Source organism: Raphanus sativus, unplaced genomic scaffold (genome assembly GCF_000801105.2).
Source record: "Raphanus sativus cultivar WK10039 unplaced genomic scaffold, ASM80110v3 Scaffold0849, whole genome shotgun sequence".
Lineage (NCBI taxonomy): Eukaryota > Viridiplantae > Streptophyta > Magnoliopsida > Brassicales > Brassicaceae > Raphanus > Raphanus sativus.
The window spans coordinates 1-19,886 of NW_026616163.1; the positions used below are offsets into that span (position 1 = coordinate 1).

Genomic DNA, 19,886 nt, shown 5'->3' on the forward strand with positions numbered 1-19,886 from the left:
CTCGACTTGATCGACCGCCATTCACGCAACTACCACAACCTCCACCGACATCTTTTTTCGCTGGAGCTCCGACTCTACAGAGCCTCCGCGCCACCATAACTGTTCTACGCTGCTCTGTCTTCACGTCGGAGGGTTCACCGCCTTGCGAAACCTCCTCCGACTCTGAACCACCGGAAATCCTAGACAAGCGGAACCGCGAACCACCGCTATATCATCTTGAGCCTCGTCGCCGTCGCCATGAAACTTGTCTCTTCAAAGCTTTTTTTTACCCTAAATGTAATCCGGAAAGATTCCACGTGGAGAAAAGCAAATTTACTTCAATGTGGTAATAAGCTAACAAATTATCATTTTTATATAAATAAATGAGACATGTTAGAAGGAGAATGAACCAATTAGTTTTTTTTAGTTAAAAATTAAGAGATTTTTTTTATATTACCATAAGAATCTCTGCAATAAACATAATAAACATAATAAACATAATAAACATGGCCTTATATGCTTAATTTTTATGTTGATGATATCTCTTCTATTCAATTGGTTTAATCAATTATAAGTTTATAATATTGTCAGACTCATCCGAATAATTGGAAATTTTCTGCAAAACCACAATTATATATATGCTTTCAGAATCACAACTCCCACTGAGTGAACACATTCTGATCCCAACCAAAGTATTGACAAATCGATGATTAAGATTTATATTATACAGCTGGAGATTCTTTTCATATGATGCTTCGTACTAAAAAATGAAAGAAGTTACAGTATAAAGGAATTTTGTTTCTTGGTGGCGATTTGAGATTCATATGCTAAGTGATTGGTCATATTCTTCATCCTTTTTTTTAGATTTCAACTTCATGATCACGCTTCAGTGTGTTTTAACTCTTGGGTTTTAATTCTTAATCATATTTTTAGCTTTGACTTATTGTTTACGATCCAGTGCTTTAAAACTTGATTTTGCTTCTAATGACACGCCGGATATAAGATGGGATCCCATGCTTGGTTGGTTCTAAAGGATGGGAAAATACTCGAGGAGGAAAGGCATGCATCAAAAGCTTCATGATTTTTCTTTTTTTTTTGGCTTTTACACCCAAGAAGATAAGGTCAGAGTGAAGGTAGCAACTTGTTGCACCATATCTGTATCGATCGACTCATCAATAGTTCCTTCTTTCCTATTTGCTAGTTACTGGACCAAGTTGTGGTAGCAGTTTCAAGTTTGAAGTTGGAATGAGAAACATTGATGATGTAAGCAATCAAAAGATAGTGGGGAGGTATAGTTTCAGGTGAATGTACCGACCTTTTCTTCTTAAGTTTCTTAAATTCTAGGATTCTAATTTGACTGGAAGGAAACTAAAATGCATGATTTAAAGGATTAGATGCCTATTTGAGGGGCTATAAGTATTGCCAGTGAGAATAGATTCTAGTCATTGTCACACTTTTGGTAACTGTTCTTCTCTATCCTAATGCCACACCATATTAGCTCTTGATGACTACTTTTGGTTGCTTAACAGAATACACACAAATATCAACACCAAAAGTGGATCAAGAAGAATCTTGTTGACATCATCAACTTGACTTATTCACTCTCAGATAATTGATACTGGACCAAAAGAGGATAGAACTATTTTCTTGATAAACCAAATGCACACAAACACACAGTGTTTTGATGATGACTAGTATAGCAAAAGAGGAAAAACCTATTCTTTTGATAAACCAAATGCATAAAAACAAACCAAGTGTTTGATATGACTAGAATAGCAAAAGCTTCAGTACAATGAATAAGTAAAACGTGGGGAAGCGAGTGACCAGAACATAACCAACCCGACCATGTTCTCTCTTGACCAACCAACAGAAGTTGACTGACTTATTTCCCATTGGTTTGGAGGATTTCATAGTGCAAGTTGCTGGTAGAAACATAAATGTTCAGTGATAAGTCACCTTTTAGCTTTTCTGTTAAGTGTAGTACTGTTTTGTCTAATGGTCACTTGAAAGCTTTGCTTCTTTTGAGAACCAAATGGGTTAAACAGTAAAACATAACAAGTAAAAAAATTTGAGAAAAAATTAACTTTTATCGAGAAACCATTTTAATCATAAACTTTTGTTGACCATACCAGTACTATAGTTAGTCAACAGTTAAAATTGACGAACATTAGACTTAAAATGATTTTTAAAGTTAATGTTTTTAGCACTAATATAAATCAACAAATTTTCCAAATATTAAATTTTATATATTTTGATAACTATAACACTAATAATAAAATTATAAATAAGAAATAATTTAAACCAAAAGTATTAAAGTTTTTCATTTTCTCAAGTAAAAAAATAATATAATTTCATTATTTAGTTAACAATAATTTTTTTGTAGATATTTATATAAAAATTATTTGAATTATGTTCTATAATTTTATTGCCAAAAAAATTGTTAGTGAAATGTTAATTCAACTTTTTATTCTCAAACAAAAAGAGTTATCCAAACAAAATTTATATAATTTATATAAATGTGTTACAAGATTCCTAATGCATTTTAATGAAAATTATGTTTCTTCAAAAAATGTTAAGATCCAAAATGTTGATACATCATAAGAATCACGAAGAATCTATTTACTATTAATTTTTATTCTTGTTAAGATCAAAAAAATATTAATATTTTACAAAAAAAGTTTTTGACAGTAAAGTTATGAAAATGAACAGCTACAAAGAGTGACATAATTATAAAAGTTTTTAGTATTATTTAATAAATAATTATTAATTAATGATATGTTAATTAACTATTTAAGAATATAAATGAAATTTATTTAAATTTTATTTTGAAGAAAATAATGAAAATTATACTTTTTATTAATTCAATATTAATATATAAAAATATAACTACTAAAAAGTTATTCTAAAAAATTAACTTTAAATTTTTTTGACAAAAACTATGATTTCTATTTTTAACAATAAAAACATCTAACTTTAAAATCATTTTAAGCATATTGTACAGTGACCAAAAAACACATATTATTAATCAATTATAACTGTTGGCTAATTATGGAACAAAAATGATATGATTCTTTTGTTACAATAAAATGACATGTTAATAAAAATGAAGTTTTTTTTTTGTTTATCGAAAATTAATATTTTATTTTAACCAAATTTAAAAATCGATATATTTAAATAATATTTTAAATAATATTTTCCCCGAAACAATTTCAAACTAGCATTAGAAGAGAGAGTACTAAGTACCATTACTACAAAAATACAAGTTAGTACAGAATTGAAAAGGGTTTTGAATAAGAAAATGACAGAACAAGGATGAGAGAGGCCCAGGACAGGTGTTCCTGTGCCTTAGGAAATGGAAAGATCCTTTTCTCTTTCTGTTTTCTTTTTCTCTTGTTCTTTTTACTACTTCTTTACCCTGCAATATCTTGGTTCTACAGATTTAGCTTAGTTATACTTATAGCTAATATAAAAAGTACAAACTTTCCCATTTTTTCACTTCTTCGTGAAAGCCTCTCAATCCCCAAAAGAGAGATAAGGACTTGTAGATTTCTCAAAATGGAGCTGTGGAAGACCGTTGAAGTGTCTTCTTTTTGGGTGGCTGATTTGCTGCCGCCATTCTTAACTGCACACACACACACACACATATTTATAGAACTTAAGTAACAGTATTGAACACGTCAATGGACAGAAGCGTGTATAAAAAACAAAGATACTACAAGTAATGCAGAGGATGTCTATTTCCTTTTAAGTTGGTGAATACTCAACATAAACTTTTAAAGGAAAAAAATAATAAGAACTTGTTTACCTGCTCTTGTTGTCTCCTGAGTCTTTCATTTTCTGCCTGTAAGTGAGCAACTTCAATCTCTAACTCGTTTGTATAAGCCTGCAAATAAGAATCAAAACCCAAAAAAACTTTTTAAAAACAAAAGCATTTTGATGGCAAAACCACATTTCCTTTTTTTTTTTTGGAGTAAAAGGTTAGTTAGAGGAGGAGAGGCACATTCCTGTTTCCTAGCTCTGGAACGAGCTGCAGATTCTCTGTTCTTGATCATACGCTTATGTTTTCTATTCCCTGAACCTTCATTGGACTCTTGGCCTCTTTTCTTGCCAAAACAAGTAAGATCCTCGAAAGAAGTGTTGAATGAAGGAACGTCAGTGAGGTGATTGTGCCTATGAAGATTAGAGTTAGGGAGAACAAGAGGATCTTGGTTATCAAGAAACTCGAAGCCGGCACCGGAATTCAAGCTCAGAACAGTTGCAGGAGGTGCCGCCAGAGGAGAGCTGCTGAAGAGAGCAGTGACAGTGGTGGTATTGCCGTTGAGGCTTATGGGCATGTTTGGTTCCCGGTTCAAAGGTCTGTTGAGGAAGTCTTGGAACATGGACTCATGGTTTTGGTTCTGACGGTCATGGCTCCTGAACCTCGGCTGATGGTTATGTTGTGGATGTTGGCTGTGGCGGTTTAGGTGGTGGATGGAAGCAAGGTTGATGTCTTCCCAAACTTCTTCCATGGTGATTAAAGAACTCTTTTGGGCTTCTTGGGAGTCTTGTGAGTATGAAGGAGATGATGAGGATGAGGACGATGGTGATGGTGGTGATGAGGATGAGATGGAAGAAACAGTGTTGAGAATCTTGTTCTTGGTTGTAGCAGAGACTCTATGATTTCTCTGATGCTTTGCTGATGACATCATTGGAAAAGAGAACCATAAAACACAGGCACACAGCTTTAGGCTTTGGTGTCAAATGTCTTTGTATCCTACGCGGAGAGAGAGTAGTCAGTAGAGAGCTAAGAGGGCTTCTTGACTTTCACCGGTCATTTCTTGAATGATGGTTGGGGTCCAAAAGAAGAGAGAATAGAGCTTGAAACTATTCCAAAATATATATATATATATATAATTATATATATAATATTCATATATAACTAAATATGTAAAAGAAAAAGGAAAAACTGGTAACTACGTAAGTAAAGTTTTGATGTCTTTAATTTAAAAGTTGTGTAAAAATAAAAAGTTGTTAATAATTTCAAAGTGAAGTTAGTGAACTATTGTCATGATCCTTAAATGTAAAGAGTGGGTGGGGAAGAGATGCTTGAGAAAAGGCAAGCAGATACGTTTTTTTAACGAAGCAAACAATTAATTTATCGTTTAATCTCACCTGTTTTGTTTTGAAAGATCACATACTTTTGGATCACTTTCAAGTGTCACTTTTTTATTTATTTCTAATCGCTTGCATTTAATGATAAGTATAAGTTACATGATCTACCTCCATATATCTATGTTCAGTCTCCCAGTGCATGTCTAATCACGCATTTCATTTTTTCATCTTTACCGCAAGTTGATGGTATAATAATAAGAGGATAAGAGTGTGTGTGATTGGTTATGTATTGGTTATGATATTTATTGGAGTAAAATGGTGAAAAAAGTGGAAGTAAGAAGTATAAAACATAATTAACTTGGAGAAAACTTTTTTTTATCTCAGCAGGATTAACGTAAAATTTACTCTACTGATAATGTATTTGATCATTTCTTAGAATGAATGAATTAGAATCATTTTTACTTATATTGAAACTAGAGTAAATAGGTTGAGATAATCGTTCATTTGTTTTAATTTACTCTAATTCTATCATAAAATCAAACTCTAAATAAAACACACCACACATTTTTCTTTCTTTCAATTGAGATTTTGTTCCACATGATTAACTATTCATCTATGTATTTTATGATTTTTGTACATAAGTTTTGAGCAAAATTTTATAAATGAAAAAAGCTCTCAAGTAAACATTTCATTTTAGATATTCAAAGAATACAATAGAAGCTGTTTATTTAAGAAACTAACTCAAAAATAAATATTGAAAAGGTATTCTACTTTAACTCAAAGATTTATTGAAATACATGTTCTACTAAACTCAAAAAATACATTGGGACTTTCTTTATTATCTTTTTCATATTTATTGATCTTGCTTTAAACCAGTATATTCGTCTTTCAAAGTAAACAAATTATTCTTTTAAATAACAGTTGATAAGTTTTTTTCTTTTAAAGTAAACAAACTACAACAAATCTTTTAACTCTATAAAGTTCTCAAATGTGGGTCGATCTTTTCCGCTCTCGATTCATGTTTTATATGACATCTTCTTTTTTAATAGAGAAGTATATACAATGCTTTTTTAAGAATTTGAAAGTTGTTTAAGAAATTGTATGAAAAATCTTTTATTTAATTCAAAGATAGTTGTTGGAAGACATGTTTATCTCCTAACCAAAAATTTAAGAAGTTTTGTAAACTTTTTTACTCAACCAAGTAAATTAAACATAAATGAAGTCAATGAGAACAAATCATCTGTGCATGCATTGGACAAGATGATAATGAAGATTGTGGGGGTGTAGGTTACTAGAAGCCTACACAAACCCTATGCATCCACTCTTTATCTTTAGAAAAATAAGAAGTTTTAATTCAAAACTTCTTTCATGCAGACTGTGATGGTGTTTTAAACACACAGTGCCAATTAAGTCTCTCTTAAAAAAATGTGTCTATATTAACAGAGATTGCGTATTTGGTAAGTAAAGCACAAACTGAAGAAGCCGGCTTAATGAACTTCACAATCATCTGATATGATCTCAAATACTCCACAATTTCCCGAAATCCTCCATCATCTGAAATAGAAGCTTGTTTCGAAACACAGTGATTTTGGTAAGGTTGTACGAAAAGGTTCCTCCTTCTACTTTGCTCAACCAAAATTTATGATTTTAATAAAACAAATGTGAGGATGAGTATATTGCTACTAAATTGATGGAATACCTTTAAATTTAAAAACTAATGATAAAATATCAAAACAATATGAAAATAGAAATTTCTTTGAAAATAAGAATAACATAATCTTTTGAAATCTAAAAAATGTCAAAGAAAATAACCGTGTGACCATTAAGTCAATAATACATGCTTACTAAAACAATTTTGTCATTAGTATAAACATTTTTTTGTAGCATAATATAAACATTTTAAAATATATATGTATCGGGCGTGACTTGTCTAACCATTACAGAAACATTCACACATTCTTTATATTTTATTTTTAAATACAAAAATTTTGAACATTTTTTTGGTGAAACACCGAACTGGAGATATGCTTTTTTCAACACCAAGATCTAATATTTTCTCTAGATTTGAGCCAACAAGTTTTGAAACATGTAAATAAAAAGGAAATTTAAAGTAATACATATGTGATTCATATAAATTCTCAATTCTTTCTTTTAAATGAAGTTATGTAATGAAACTCAAACTATCAAGACTTGCGAGTTTATGAAAGGGAGGGAGAGAGTGTGACATGTCATGTCTCATTGGGTGAGTGAACAGATATGTTAGCACGGTGTTGCTCTGTCCAAAACTCCATCAAATCTATTTTTAAGATTGCTATTGCGTTCATGGATAATTTGTTTGCTACTTAGACAAAATTGCAAGTGTAAGATTGTCCCAACTGCTTAAAAGCTTTTGATTATAAATAATTTTTTTATAATTTAATAAAACCTGCGTGTTATTATTTTTCATTTTATCATGTAATGTATAATATACAATTGTGTAGAATAAAGCATGTAGTGTACCTTGGCCTACCTTGACCTAACGGAAACCACTGCCATCACTAGCTATGGTTTCCCTTCGGGTCAGTTCCCAATCAGGTACCTTGGCCTCCCTCTCATGACCAGGAAGCTGAAAATCTCGGAGTATGCACCGTTGATGATCAAGCTTCACAACCGCTTCCACTCATGGTCTACAAAGATGTTGTCTTTCGCGGGCATGCTACAACTACTCAAAACGGTCATTTTCGGTTTGGTCTCCTTTTGGATGTCAACTTTCATCCTCCCCAAAGATTGCATAAGATTGATAGAATCACTCTGCTCAAAGTTCTTGTGGTCGGGAAGTTCAGAAAAGAGAAGCATAGCAAAGATAGCTTGGACCACAGTTTGCCTGCCAAAGGAAGAAGGGGGCCTCGGCCTCGGGAGTCTAATTATTTGGAACCAAGTTCTTTGTTTGAAATTCATTTGGCTGCTGTTATCAAAATCACCATCTTATTGGGTTGATTGGCACTGGAACACCCATCTTCAGGACCAGTCTTTTTGGACCATAAACGCCAAGCCTAACGACTCATGGACATGGAGAAAAATGCTAGAGCTCCGCCCGTTGGCTCTGCGCTTTATCAGAACCACGCTTGGTAATGGGTTGGACACAAGCTTTTGGTTTGATGTCTGGACTCCATTTGGTCAACTTATTACCTACATCGGTCCTACGGGTCCTAGATCTTTGCGCCTCAGGAAGGATGCTGTAGTAGCGGACGCCACTAGAGGAGATACATGGGCGCTACCGCATCCGAGATCGCAAAAGGAACTAGAATTACATACTTACCTCACAACCCTCTCTTTGCCATTAAATATTGATGTTGCTGATGAATATGATTGGGTTGCTGGTGATACATCTCTCTCTGTTTTCAGGTCATCGGCGACTTGGGAAGCTCTCAGGCCTAGAGAGGAGATTAAGGACTGGCGTGACGTGGTGTGGTTCAAAGGAGCCATTCCGAAGCTAAGTTGCACAATGTGGGTGGCAAACTACGACAGATTGCCAACTAGAGCTAGACTGGAAGCGTGGGGGATGCTGATCTCGCCATTATGCCCGCTCTGTGCCTGCCACGACGAAACCAGAGATCATCTCTTCCTCTCGTGTCAGTTTAGTAGGGAGATTTGGACGGAAGTATTCAGGCGATGCCGACCTCATACAGCAGTGATCACCAACTGGTCGGAGTTGCTGTCATGGATCAGAACGGGGACCTCTGCAAGACGAGTCCTCCTACGGAAGATAGCTACCCAATCTATCGTTTATCACATATGGAGACAGAGGAACAATCTGGTGCACAATCAGGCAGTCATACCGGCCGCAACTGTCTTCAGAACCATTGATAACGAGATTAGGAATATCATCTCAGCAAGGAGGCTGAGGAAAATTTATAGTTCTCTTATGAGTCTTTGGCTAGCATAAGGAGCTTGCAATGCTTTTCACTTTGAACCATCTTGTTTCTTAGTTTCTTTTTTGCCAATATGGATTTCAGACTTAGATGTTACCTTGTAAACTCTTTCTTCATTTTATGATATTTACAGTTTAGCAAAAAAAAAAAAGCATGTAGTGTATAATTGTGGTTATTACCAAAATAATTTTGAAATAACATCTTACTAAATTCATATTTCACTTTTAAACTATAATCATGATATACTAAGATTTTTTCAAGTTGGTTGAAGATTTAAATGATAGATATAAGCTTTGCAATACAATAATATAAGAAAAAGTTGGGAGATGTAGATGGTTTACAAAAAGTAAACTCGTTTGCAGAGAAAAGAGGTTGATAGACTCGAAATAAGTCGGGACAAGTGAATTGATGTGATGGTATATTATACTCGTATTTATTAATCTTCGTTTATACGTTGATTTTATAATCCAACGAACAATATGCCTGAGCGGTGAGCTTATGACCATTGGATTCTTTTGGTTCCACTGGTCCGTACAATAATCACCTGTCCGTAGGTTGTCTATAGACTGTACGAACATATACAGTAGTCGTAATAATTTACTACTAGAATTAGCAACAGACTGAACAAGCAAAAACGTGGAGTTGAAAGTGCCATAAGAATGCTAACCGTTGGATTCTGCAAAATGCTTGAATCTATGTACTTTGACATCTCCAAATGGTAAAGAAGAATTGGGAAAGTTTCTATACTATTGGTGTGTTCTGTGAATGAGGGTTTTCAGAACCAATAATAGTTCTGAATTTTGGGTTTACTATGGGGTTGTTTCCTTGTGTTATTTTTCCACATTTAGGTGAACATAAAGAATTTTTGATATATGTGAAGTGTTTTTGTGGTTGTGTACAAATGACTAGATTAAGGAGAGGCTATATGGTAACTTGCTATATCAGCTTAGGTTTCAGCTTTAGTGTGAGAGCGAGGTCTAAGTAAAGTCAAGTGTCATTTATGGAAAAAGTTATATATCTTGTTATGTTAGGTATTAGTACGTAAAATTTAATTCGCTGCAATTATATAAACTTTTCTTAAGAAAAACTGCCTAACTACATTAGTATGCGGAAAACCAAATATCTCAATATGAGTCTGCACATATGTGAAAGGCTAACCACGTAACAAACAAGTTCACGGTAATCTGGTAACACAGACATATAATACATTACTATAGTCTGATACATTTTAAAATCGATGTATGTCAAACTTATGAGTTTTGATAAAGAAAATACGAGAATTTATGTCACATAATGTTGATTTATTATGATATTAATTACTTGGGAACTCACCGAACAATTTGCTTGATTGTTTAGTTACAGTAGAGAGACACCCATTCAAAGATTCACACCCTACGCAACAGTACAACGTCGCAGAGCGTGGAACACGTGTTTTCTTCAATATTCACATCAAAGCAATACAAGCAAACGACAACACGAGGCGCCGGTTGGTACTTGTTTTTCTTGGTTAGCATCTTCTTTCTTTGTACACTTTTGCAAATAAGACTGATTAAAGTTACACTTGTTTGGCTATTGCTTCACTCTACCAGTCTACCGTCATCTGCTTTTTCTCACGCATTTTAATCTGCTCTGAGGAACGAGGGATTCACGAGTCTTCTCTGAAGTTTACTTTAACTTGGCCTGGTTCTCATCAGAAATCGACTATGGGAACAAATTCGAGAGGGTCACTAGCCAAGCAAAACCGATAAAATCCCAGACAATAACAATGGTTTTTACAAGCAAATGTTAATGACCATCATATGTAGCAAAGTAGCATAAACACACAAAAAAGTTACTAGCATCCAAAAAAACAACCAAAACCAAGAAGAAAAGAACCATAAATATGCCAAAGTTTATGAAATGTTTGATGCTTTTTCTGTTTTCATATGAGTCTCTTCTCTTTTTGGTTTTATGCCTTACCTTTCACTCTCTCTCTTTTTTGATTCCCCTTCATTATTGTTTTTCCTGATTCCGTGCAGGACAAAATAATGTATTTCATGTCCAACACTAACCAGCAGCTCCAAACATGATGGTTCAACGGTTTGCACCATCTGAGTCGTTGATGTTGTTCACTTGACCAACAACAGAAAACTGTTGCTGACCATCTGAAGCAGCTTCGTTTTTTGCTTCTGCAGGATGCCACTGGCTGCTTGAACCACCAAATGGATCGGCCGAGCTCTGTCCAATCGACAAGTTTCTAACTCCGCTCGCCATTGCATCAACAGATTGGTGACTCGTCTCTTCAGGAAGCAGCCAATGGTGCCAATTATAGCGCTTCCTTATTCTGTCACCCTTACAAGCCACAAAATAGCATTTGCAATCAAATAAAAGTTCAAAACAAACAAGGAAACCATACATGCCTCGAGACTAACAATATTTCTATAATTTCAGCTTCGAACAGGTAAAATTGCATGTTATCACAAAGTTTTTATAAGCTTTCTTTCTCAGAATGGACAAAAGTCGATTATCAAACCCCTAACTAAAATGTTTATTATCATTCTAGTTGCAAGGAAAGACAATGTAATTCAAATTTTTACACACTAAAGGACACATATATAGATAGACAAGAAATACCTGCACTTCAACAAACGGTGAACCTTGTAGAGCCTCTATTATTTGCTGTATACTATCTGTAAGTTCTGCAACCTGAACAAAAGGAGAAAAAGAGGTAACACAGGTAGCTACAAGTCATAGAGAAATAATACACAAAAACTCTGGACATATGGTACTAAGCAAAAAAAGTGTTATAGTAACTAGGACTCAGAGAGAAGGGAAAACAAAAAAAAAACAAATGAACACTGATAAGATAGAGCCAAGTGAGCAGCGAATTAGTCATAGCTTATCAAGTTTTAACATTATAAAAACACATTTATACGGGAGCAAAAGAAGCATTCATAATCGATTTCCAAATGTCGGACATAATTCATCAACTGGTAATATGAATCATCTGTCTTTTCTTAAAGATCAGATTCCATTTGCTGAGAGTATGAACATGCATGGAACAGCTTTATCTAAGAACGCACAGAATGTATCTAAGGTGTTTACTAGACTGAATACAAGTTCACGCTAATTCTCAGTTTCTACAGACTCGAAAGTAATAAATAAGATGGCACTGTTTATATATCATAATCAGAGAAAGGTGAATCAGGCCAACATCCAGAAAGTAAGTTAAGTTACCTTCTTGAAACCAGCAATCACATGTAGCGGAACAAAACCCTGATCATCCATGTGCCCACGAAGATATGTGTCTCTAATCAAATTCTCTTCACTGTAACCAAAAGAAACATTTGCATCTAAAATTACTCCTTCCCAGAAGTGAAATGAGAAGTGCAAAAATTACAAACCGAAACGAATAAAGAGAGATTCAATACAAAGGTACTACCTAAAATAATAATGTATTTGCTTCTGTAGTTTTATGTTAAGAGGAGGATCTTGGACTTGGTAGAAGACAGGACCAGGTGAGAGCGGGCCGATGAAAGGCATACGGGGATAATATGGAGATGCCAATTCTGAAACAGAGACGCGTTAGAAACATAATAAACAAAATTCAAAAGACGTGATCTTCAATGTGTCTCACCAGTAGGGAAGGGCACAGGGCTACCAAAAGGCTGAATAGGCTGAGCAGCCATAAACTGAGGAGGAATTGACTGCATAGATGGAGGTGGATGTCTTACGAATGCTGGGGCACCTCTTTGTGAATTTGCAGCATTTCCATCTCTCCCATTAAAGCTTCTGCTGAAAGTCCAGTTTTGATTCCCGTGCTCCTGGTTGCGCCTTCCACCATGACTTTGGTGGTTGTGGTGGTGGTTACCATTTTGGTTCCTGTAAGAGTCACGTGGTGAAAAGTTGTCACTACCACCACCACCACCACCACCACGGGTTTGTGATGCAAAGCCATTATTCCTCTGGTTCTGGCCTCTAGGAGAAGGGTTGTGCGAAGGCGTCGTTTCGACAAGTGGACCTTGCGCTGCCGAAGGTTGAGAAACAGTACCATTAGCAGATGATCCAGAAGCGCCATTCCGTTTAAATGATCTCTGGCGCGAGTGGTTGTTTGGTGTTTGGTTAGGGTTTGCACGACCACCTTGTTTTGGAACAGAAGCATTTGCATTTCCCTAAACCAAAGACACACAAAGGCATTCTCACTATTAAATCAGGATAACAAGAATCATCAACACATGAATGAGTGAAGGCATACCTAAAAAAAAAGAAAAGAAAGCATTTTGACATTACAAATCCAAAAGAAAAGATTTTGAACAGAAGAAACATCTAATGATTCTTATATCCGTTGATGACGATACATAACTCAGTGGCTGGCTTAAAACACACACACATAATATGCAGATGCTGATGATACATTGCAGTGAAAATTCAACAGTAATCTTAGTCATTTTCACAACAAACAGATCATTATTACCAAAAAGTTTAAAACTTTACATACTTTCAGCAACCAAACAAAGGCAGAGAGTCATATGAAACCTGAGAAAGGGGGACCAGCGAAGGTACATCGCCGAGACTTTTTAACGAATCAGAGGAAGACTTGTTGGAAGGAGGTTTGGTGGTGGTGGTCTCAGAGAGAGCAGGCCACGACGAAGCTCCCATGACAGGTCCTCCCACCTCAGAAGCCCCACCATTAGACGATGATGGCCTTTTCCAAACTGCCTTCTTTCCTGCATTGCCCTGCTGAGCACCACCAGACTCCTCCGATCCGTCGTCTCCAGCAAGAGGAGCAGGTGGAGCAATCGGATCAATCGGAGCCTTGGATTGAGGAGAGGAAGGTGCGGCGGCAGAGATCGTCGGCGGCTCTGATTCGCCGCCGCGGACGATCTGACTCCACGGAGAGGGACGGCGTGGTTGTGTAGGGCTGCCGCGATTCTCGCTTGAGACGGTGGAGTTGTTGTTGTTAGTAGCGGCGGAGGCCATCATCAGCGGACAAAAATTAGGGTTTGTTGTTAAAGAGAGACTCGGATTGAAGCTCCGATCGACGACAGTAAAATATCTAAACAATCGATTTTTTAACCCTGAAGAGAGAGAGAGAGAGAGAGAGTTAGGTGTGAAATAATCCGACGAAGCCTCCGTGCGATTCAGAGAGTTAGGGTTAGGATTTGAGTAAATGCACGACGGAAATGGAAACTGAGAGATTTTTTTCCGAAAACAAAAAAATTTAATTCCACAGAAGGAGAAGACGATGAAAGAGCAGTCTAGTCTCCTCTCTCTTCCGTTCTTATTCCTTTTTTTTTATATATATATTTCCATTTTTATTACATTTTTCTTCTTTTCCGTTTGGATTTTTCTTTGCTACCCTTTGCCGTGGAAGTAGTTAGACTTACCAAGTTACCCTTTGTGTTAACACACTGTTAAAAAGATACACAGTGCTCTTTCTCTGAATCTTATTGGCTCATGAGCCTTTCGCAGGATTGTTGACGTGGTAATCAGACGTGTCAGTAAACGATTGGTCTTGTCTTTTTTTTTTTAACTCTAAAAATAGGCAAGGTTAACTAGAAACATGTTTTCAAGTTCTTACATTAAACTATGTCTTTTATATAAACTTTTAGAGAGACTAGACGTCTTTGCTACTACAGATTAATATTGTATTTTACTGTAGATTGATTCATGGAATATGTAACGTGAAAAATGAAACTAAAAATAAACTTACATTTGAACATTTTATAATTTGTTCATAATATTATAGATCAACAAATTAGTTCAGCAGATTTGTTTCTAATATGTTCCAACGTTACATAAACAAAAAATCTTGACCATTATATTTTTCAAAGTTTTTAACTTTATTACTTTTATATGATAGAGATTTGTTGTACCTACTACCATTTATGAATATATCCATGATTATTAGTTTCCGGGGGAAATATATCCATGGTTACTGATAATTATTATTTATTAGTTATAGGAAATAAAAGACTACGTATTGTTTCCAATATAATTAAGTTGACTATTAAATCATTGATTATTAGCCTAGTAATGTTGTCATCTTGGTTTGAAATGTCTATGGTTGTTGACAAAAAAGAATGTCAATGTTACAGAAGATCATACATAACATTTTATTAAATACAAATATCTGTAATGTGAATCTTCGCCCTTACCTATATATATATAATCATTTTTTTCCAACTAATTATCGATAGACATGGTCATTGACTCATGTTGGGTGCAATCATGTCTACGTCTTGGATATATTGTCGGACAATAATGTTTTAATAGAGTTGATAGGAGTGGAAGAACATATATTTCCTGGAGAGGCTGATCTCTATAATCTTTTATGATACAAACAAAATGGGTGTGTTTTTGGAGTGACTTTAAGAAGATTACTACTACTACTACAAACTCTATTATAAAAGTGGAAGTAATATGAACAAAGATCTGAAGAAAGACCATAGCTTTACTGTTTTAAATCTTTGGTTGGAGGAAGAGCTACTACTTTTGGAGTTGGTTCGGTTTGTTTTGTGTAGCTCTTCTGAGGAGTTATTATGAGTCCTTATTCCAGCTGCCATTGCCGGAGCCACCGCCTCCGTTTTGTTTGATCCGGCAAGAGTTGTCTTTGTCTCTTCGATATCATAGCCTGCGTCAAGAGATAGTAAGGTCAATACACACACAAAAAAAACAAGTGTTGTAGTAAATATTAAGAGGAATGAAACTTACAGTCAAACTTTTTCCAAGCTAAGATGAGCTTCTCTCTGTCGAATACTACACGATACCCGGTCATGTAGTTTTCTGTTTCATTTAAAGAGTAGACAACCGCGAGGTCACACTATTTAAAAGGATGTTCGATGATGATCCATGAAAAAAAAAGCAAAAGTGTTCTTACGTCCGATTATGTTGAGTTCAGAGCTTTTGACAATGGCCAGGCAATATACAAGCTCACCCTGTGAATATATGCAGAGCGACTAAAAGTGTTAATGTTCAGCTGAGGAAGACAACGGAATGATGGGAGAAACAAGTATACTAATGAATGACCTCAGTAGAGATGACGATTATAGGATCATTGATGGTGAAGTGGCTGTTTCCTTTCATTGTGAGGCTTAAACTCGGTATCAAACTAGCATTCGCTTCAGAGCTAATAATCACATAAATGTTTAGATAAGAGTGGTGGAGACAAAGAAAGCATCTGAGTGTTGCGGATGATAGTCAGATAACAAACTCATTACCTCATGTCATAGCAATAGTCGAAGGGAATCCTTGGATCCGGTGAATGACGCTTATCTTGAGCCTGAGAATGAAACTGTAGACAGACGACAGACAATGTGATTCTTCTTCATAAAGAGTATAATCAAAACAAGATGGGCGTGTGTTTAGATGTTTACACTCTCTGAGACTGATGTATACATGGGATCAACTAAATAAGTAAACGATGTGCCAGTGTCAAAGAGAGCTGTAAACTCATCATCTATCAGAGTTGTCCCCACACGTACTCGAGTCACTGTGATGTTGTAGTTTGGGCTACAATGAATGAAAAATTATTTTAAAAAGGTGCATTCTTGGCACAACATAGGATAAAAGAGAAATGAGTCAACTTACTGTGAAGGGTTGAGATTAAAGGGTGTCTCTTCCTGATCAGAACTACCTTTATCCCCAAAACTAATCCTCCCAACTCCATCATGTCCAAAACACATGGAGAAAGAATCAGCAACCAGACCTTCCCTCGCCAAAACGCTTGGAACCGATATCTTCTCCATGCCTAGACCGAATAAACCATTAGGCGCCGCAATGTCAAGAAATGAACCGCTTTGAACCTGCCCACATCTGCACACATACTCCACATTTTTTTTCAGCAACTGCAACTCAACACACAAGGAAGAGATGATGATGATGATGGATGCAAAACAGCTGCTTACTAACCCGAAAGTGACATAAGCCTCAACACGCTCAGGGTTCTTATCTCCAGTAGTCAAGTGCATAACATCTTCCATAAGAACGCCAGAGGTGGAAGTCTGAGCAGAGACGTAAGAGACCATGTAAGGGCAAGTGCTGAACGTTCCGAGGCACTGGTTACGCTGCGCACAGAGGCTGTTGTTGCAGGTGACCTTCTTGTTCGTTTTCGAAAGTTTAGGGTTGTAAATGCTCAGCTCAAACTCCTAAAACCACACACCACCACAGAAAAAAACAAACAAGTGGCAGGTAAGAGACAAAATTAAAAAAAACTGAACTGCTAATAGTGGAAGTGTTGAAAAAAAAAAGGTTACAGAAGAGTAAGCAGGTCCTTGAGTAGGTGCGCATTTGCCGCAATCACAAGGGACCCAGAAGAGGTCGCTTCCTGTGTCGAGCGCCACCATGAATCTCATCCCCGGAGTTCCCAATTTCACCGTCGTGTAATGCAAACTAACCATCAAAACCATGGAAACAAGTAAAAAAAGCATTAGACTTTATCACTGAAACAGAGAATCTGAGCTTAAAAATCGAAAACTTTACAATCCGAGGGAGCTGATGCGAGAAGTGGAGTTGCCATCGGAGAAAGTGAGAGCCGACGACTCCGACTCGGACTCGGACTCGGAGAGGCGTCGGCGTCCGCGGATGAGGCGATCGCGGATGACGAGGGCGTTGTAGTAGTCGAAGCTTCCCTTAGGGGGGAAGCTACCGAATCGACCGGTTAAATCGGACCAGCGCTTGACTTCGTCGGAGAAACGGTGGTGCATCTCGAAGGTGAAGATTCGAGCTTTGCTGCAGCTCGGGATGTTGAGTAGCGTCAGAAGCGGGATCAAGAAGAGAGTACTCTTGAACACAAAGGCCGACATTGTGAACGTTTTTCTCTCTATCGGAGCTCGAGGCGGATTATTGTTATATTATCCTATTTTCCCGGAACTTTCTTTTTTTCTCGGGAATCATGACATTTGGAGTTAATCGAAATCGAAGTTTAGGTATTTTTGAAGATGGAGAGACTTTGAGAGGAAGAGAGATCTATTTGTTTGTTGTTGTTGTTTCTTCTTTCTTCTACTTCTTCGTTAGGTGTGAGAGAGAGAGAGAGAGTGTAACAGTCCATGTGTTGGAGAAAAACTGGGTCCCACCTGCTAATTTTTGTTTTTATTCTGACTTCTTAATCCTATGAATGATTATTAATTAATGCATAAAGTTGATGGATGGTGGATCCAGTTGTTTGCTGTAACCAAATGCTCTCAAGAGATTATCAAGAATTTACAATGGGGACCTGTAACTTTAGAAAATAGATTCTAAATCCCAATGGAAGTTGGGTTGAGAATAAGCTTCGTTATCCACTCATAATCGGTCCTGGAAAGCATCGGTTTCTTTCAACAAATTTGTTGGGCCGGGCCTATTTGCTGTCCAAGTTGGATTAATTTTTTTTTCTCAAACATGCAATTTTAGTTTGGTTAAATGATGAGTTTTTTTTTTTTTGCCATCTTAATATATTATAATAAAAGGCCAAAGGCCAAAGAAGTACAAACTAAATTTACAAAACATAAAGCCCAACAAAGCAGGATATAGACTATAGGTCTTAAAGGGCCACCCGCAAACCCACTAACAGAGAACCAAACCAATGGTCTAAATGACAAAACCCAACCGAGCCCATTTTTAGAACAGGACCGCCTTCCCTTTCCACATGTACGACCACACGTCAAGCAAGCCGCCACGCGTCTAGACGAGAGACACCCTTCTTCCTTCGGCTTCAGAAACAGCGGCACGACGTCTCGCCGTCGGCGGCGGATTCATATCCGGGATAACACCCTTCCACTAACTCTAACACTGCTCCTTCCGAGCTGTTGGAACATGACGGATCTATGAAATCCTCATTAGATTAAAATGCCTACGATCGATCCTCCGTTACCAACATAACAACATGCAGCTCCAGACAAAGATCGAGAGACAGAGTACAGATAAGCCTCAGATTCATAGATCGAAGAAACGAACGGAAAACCCTAATAATAGCCGGCGATGACGGAGCGGGAACCGCCTCCTGGAAACAAAAGCCGGCGAAGCCGGTGCTACCGAAGCCACCGCTTCCCAGAAACTAAGCCGAACCACCACCAACGGAAAAAGATGAATCGCCAGAAGCTATATATACTATACAGATAGAACAATACAGATGGAGAAAGAAAGAAAAAAGGAGTCCGGCCGACGGTGGCTATGGGAGCCTTAACCGTTGGTCGAAGAAGACAAGCGATTCTCTCTTTTTTTTCCCTCTGTTTTAGTTATTTAGCTAATTCATGTTTAAATGATGAGTTAATCGATCTATGGGTTATCTTGATACCTATTTAACCTATTTACCAAACTATTTTGCTGGATTAGGAGTTAGGGCAGCTTCTCGATAAAACCATAGTTTAGATTACCAATCCTATAATCGAGATCGCAGAGATTAGTTGTTTTGTTTATATAGTTTTAGAATAATCAATACATTATTGTCCCTATACTAATATCAATCAATACTATTAAAGTTGAAGTGTGCCCCATTGATATAAGTTCAGTCCAACAATTAATTTTCCACTTTATCTATTTTGAAAAATAAACCACTGCATCTAAATATATATTTTGTAATAACCATCAATTTAGTTTCGTAATTATCAGGATCCACTAAGTTATGCACAGGAATATTGATACGCGGTTAACTTGGTGGTTACAAAAACGGCAAATCGTGATTAATTGATTTTTATGGTCAGTTACTCGGGGAAAAAGTTAGGGACAATCGACCAGTCCAACAACAACATTTAAATACTAATGTTTTTGAGTTTCCAGAATTTTTTTGGAATATAGGATAACTAATTTGAAAGCAGTTACCAACTACTATTTGAGAGTCTAACTAACTCTAAACTGATGAATTATTTTAGAAACTCATATTTGCAAATTAGGTAAATGATTAGTAAACAAAATTGTAACTATACTTTGTTATTTGAAAAAAAAATTGTT

General features: G+C 36.3%; 3 protein-coding genes across 4 annotated transcripts; all 3 read right to left on the minus strand.

Moving 5' to 3' along the window:
• Window positions 1–3,206: 3,206 nt before the first annotated feature.
• Window positions 3,207–4,797, minus strand: LOC108842927 (protein FD). Of its 2 annotated transcripts, XM_056997854.1 has the most exons (3): window positions 3,983–4,796; window positions 3,785–3,861; window positions 3,207–3,601 (listed from the first exon to the last, which is right to left on the minus strand). In XM_056997854.1, exons 1-3 carry the CDS (start codon window positions 4,665–4,667, stop codon window positions 3,530–3,532), a joined length of 834 nt encoding a protein of 277 aa, XP_056853834.1. In that variant the 5' UTR covers window positions 4,668–4,796; the 3' UTR covers window positions 3,207–3,529. The 2 variants fall into 2 exon arrangements, 1 of the variants encoding a protein (XP_056853834.1); XR_008940682.1 differs by having other exon boundaries at window positions 3,530–3,601; window positions 3,785–4,797.
• A 5,912-nt stretch (window positions 4,798–10,709) lies between these two features.
• Window positions 10,710–14,242, minus strand: LOC108842926 (la-related protein 1C). The gene is made up of 6 exons (XM_018615977.2): window positions 13,497–14,242; window positions 12,598–13,132; window positions 12,403–12,529; window positions 12,198–12,288; window positions 11,595–11,666; window positions 10,710–11,312 (listed from the first exon to the last, which is right to left on the minus strand). The coding sequence occupies exons 1-6, from the start codon at window positions 13,941–13,943 to the stop codon at window positions 11,055–11,057; spliced, it is 1,530 nt and encodes a 509-aa protein (XP_018471479.1). The 5' UTR covers window positions 13,944–14,242; the 3' UTR covers window positions 10,710–11,054.
• Window positions 14,243–15,244: 1,002 nt separating this feature from the next.
• Window positions 15,245–17,985, minus strand: LOC108821508 (aspartyl protease family protein 1). Its single transcript, XM_018594529.2, has 10 exons — window positions 17,442–17,985; window positions 17,216–17,351; window positions 16,872–17,107; window positions 16,551–16,775; window positions 16,337–16,472; window positions 16,181–16,254; window positions 15,990–16,089; window positions 15,841–15,898; window positions 15,675–15,746; window positions 15,245–15,594 (listed from the first exon to the last, which is right to left on the minus strand). Exons 1-10 carry the CDS (start codon window positions 17,762–17,764, stop codon window positions 15,365–15,367), a joined length of 1,590 nt encoding a protein of 529 aa, XP_018450031.1. The 5' UTR covers window positions 17,765–17,985; the 3' UTR covers window positions 15,245–15,364.
• Window positions 17,986–19,886: the final 1,901 nt, after the last annotated feature.

Bases quoted from the DNA above. Each gene is read 5' to 3' on its own strand.
- LOC108842927 (XM_056997854.1), bottom strand. From the start codon at position 4,667: ATGATGTCATCAGCAAAGCATCAGAGAAATCATAGAGTCTCTGCTACA. The intron at 3,862-3,982 runs AATGTGCCTCTC...CTTATTTGCAGG, and splicing joins TTCCAGAGCTAGGAAACAGG to CTTATACAAACGAGTTAGAG. The intron at 3,602-3,784 runs GTAAACAAGTTC...GTGTGTGTGCAG, and splicing joins TCAGGAGACAACAAGAGCAG to TTAAGAATGGCGGCAGCAAA.
- LOC108842926 (XM_018615977.2), bottom strand. From the start codon at position 13,943: ATGATGGCCTCCGCCGCTACTAACAACAACAACTCCACCGTCTCAAGC. The intron at 13,133-13,496 runs GTTTCATATGAC...TCTTTGGTTTAG, and splicing joins CGCTGGTCCCCCTTTCTCAG to GGAAATGCAAATGCTTCTGT. The intron at 11,313-11,594 runs GTATTTCTTGTC...GTGGCTTGTAAG, and splicing joins CACCGTTTGTTGAAGTGCAG to GGTGACAGAATAAGGAAGCG.
- LOC108821508 (XM_018594529.2), bottom strand. From the start codon at position 17,764: ATGTCGGCCTTTGTGTTCAAGAGTACTCTCTTCTTGATCCCGCTTCTG. The intron at 17,352-17,441 runs GTAAAGTTTTCG...TTTGATGGTTAG, and splicing joins CGCATCAGCTCCCTCGGATT to TTTGCATTACACGACGGTGA. The intron at 15,595-15,674 runs GTAAGTTTCATT...CTCTTGACGCAG, and splicing joins AGCTTGGAAAAAGTTTGACT to GCTATGATATCGAAGAGACA.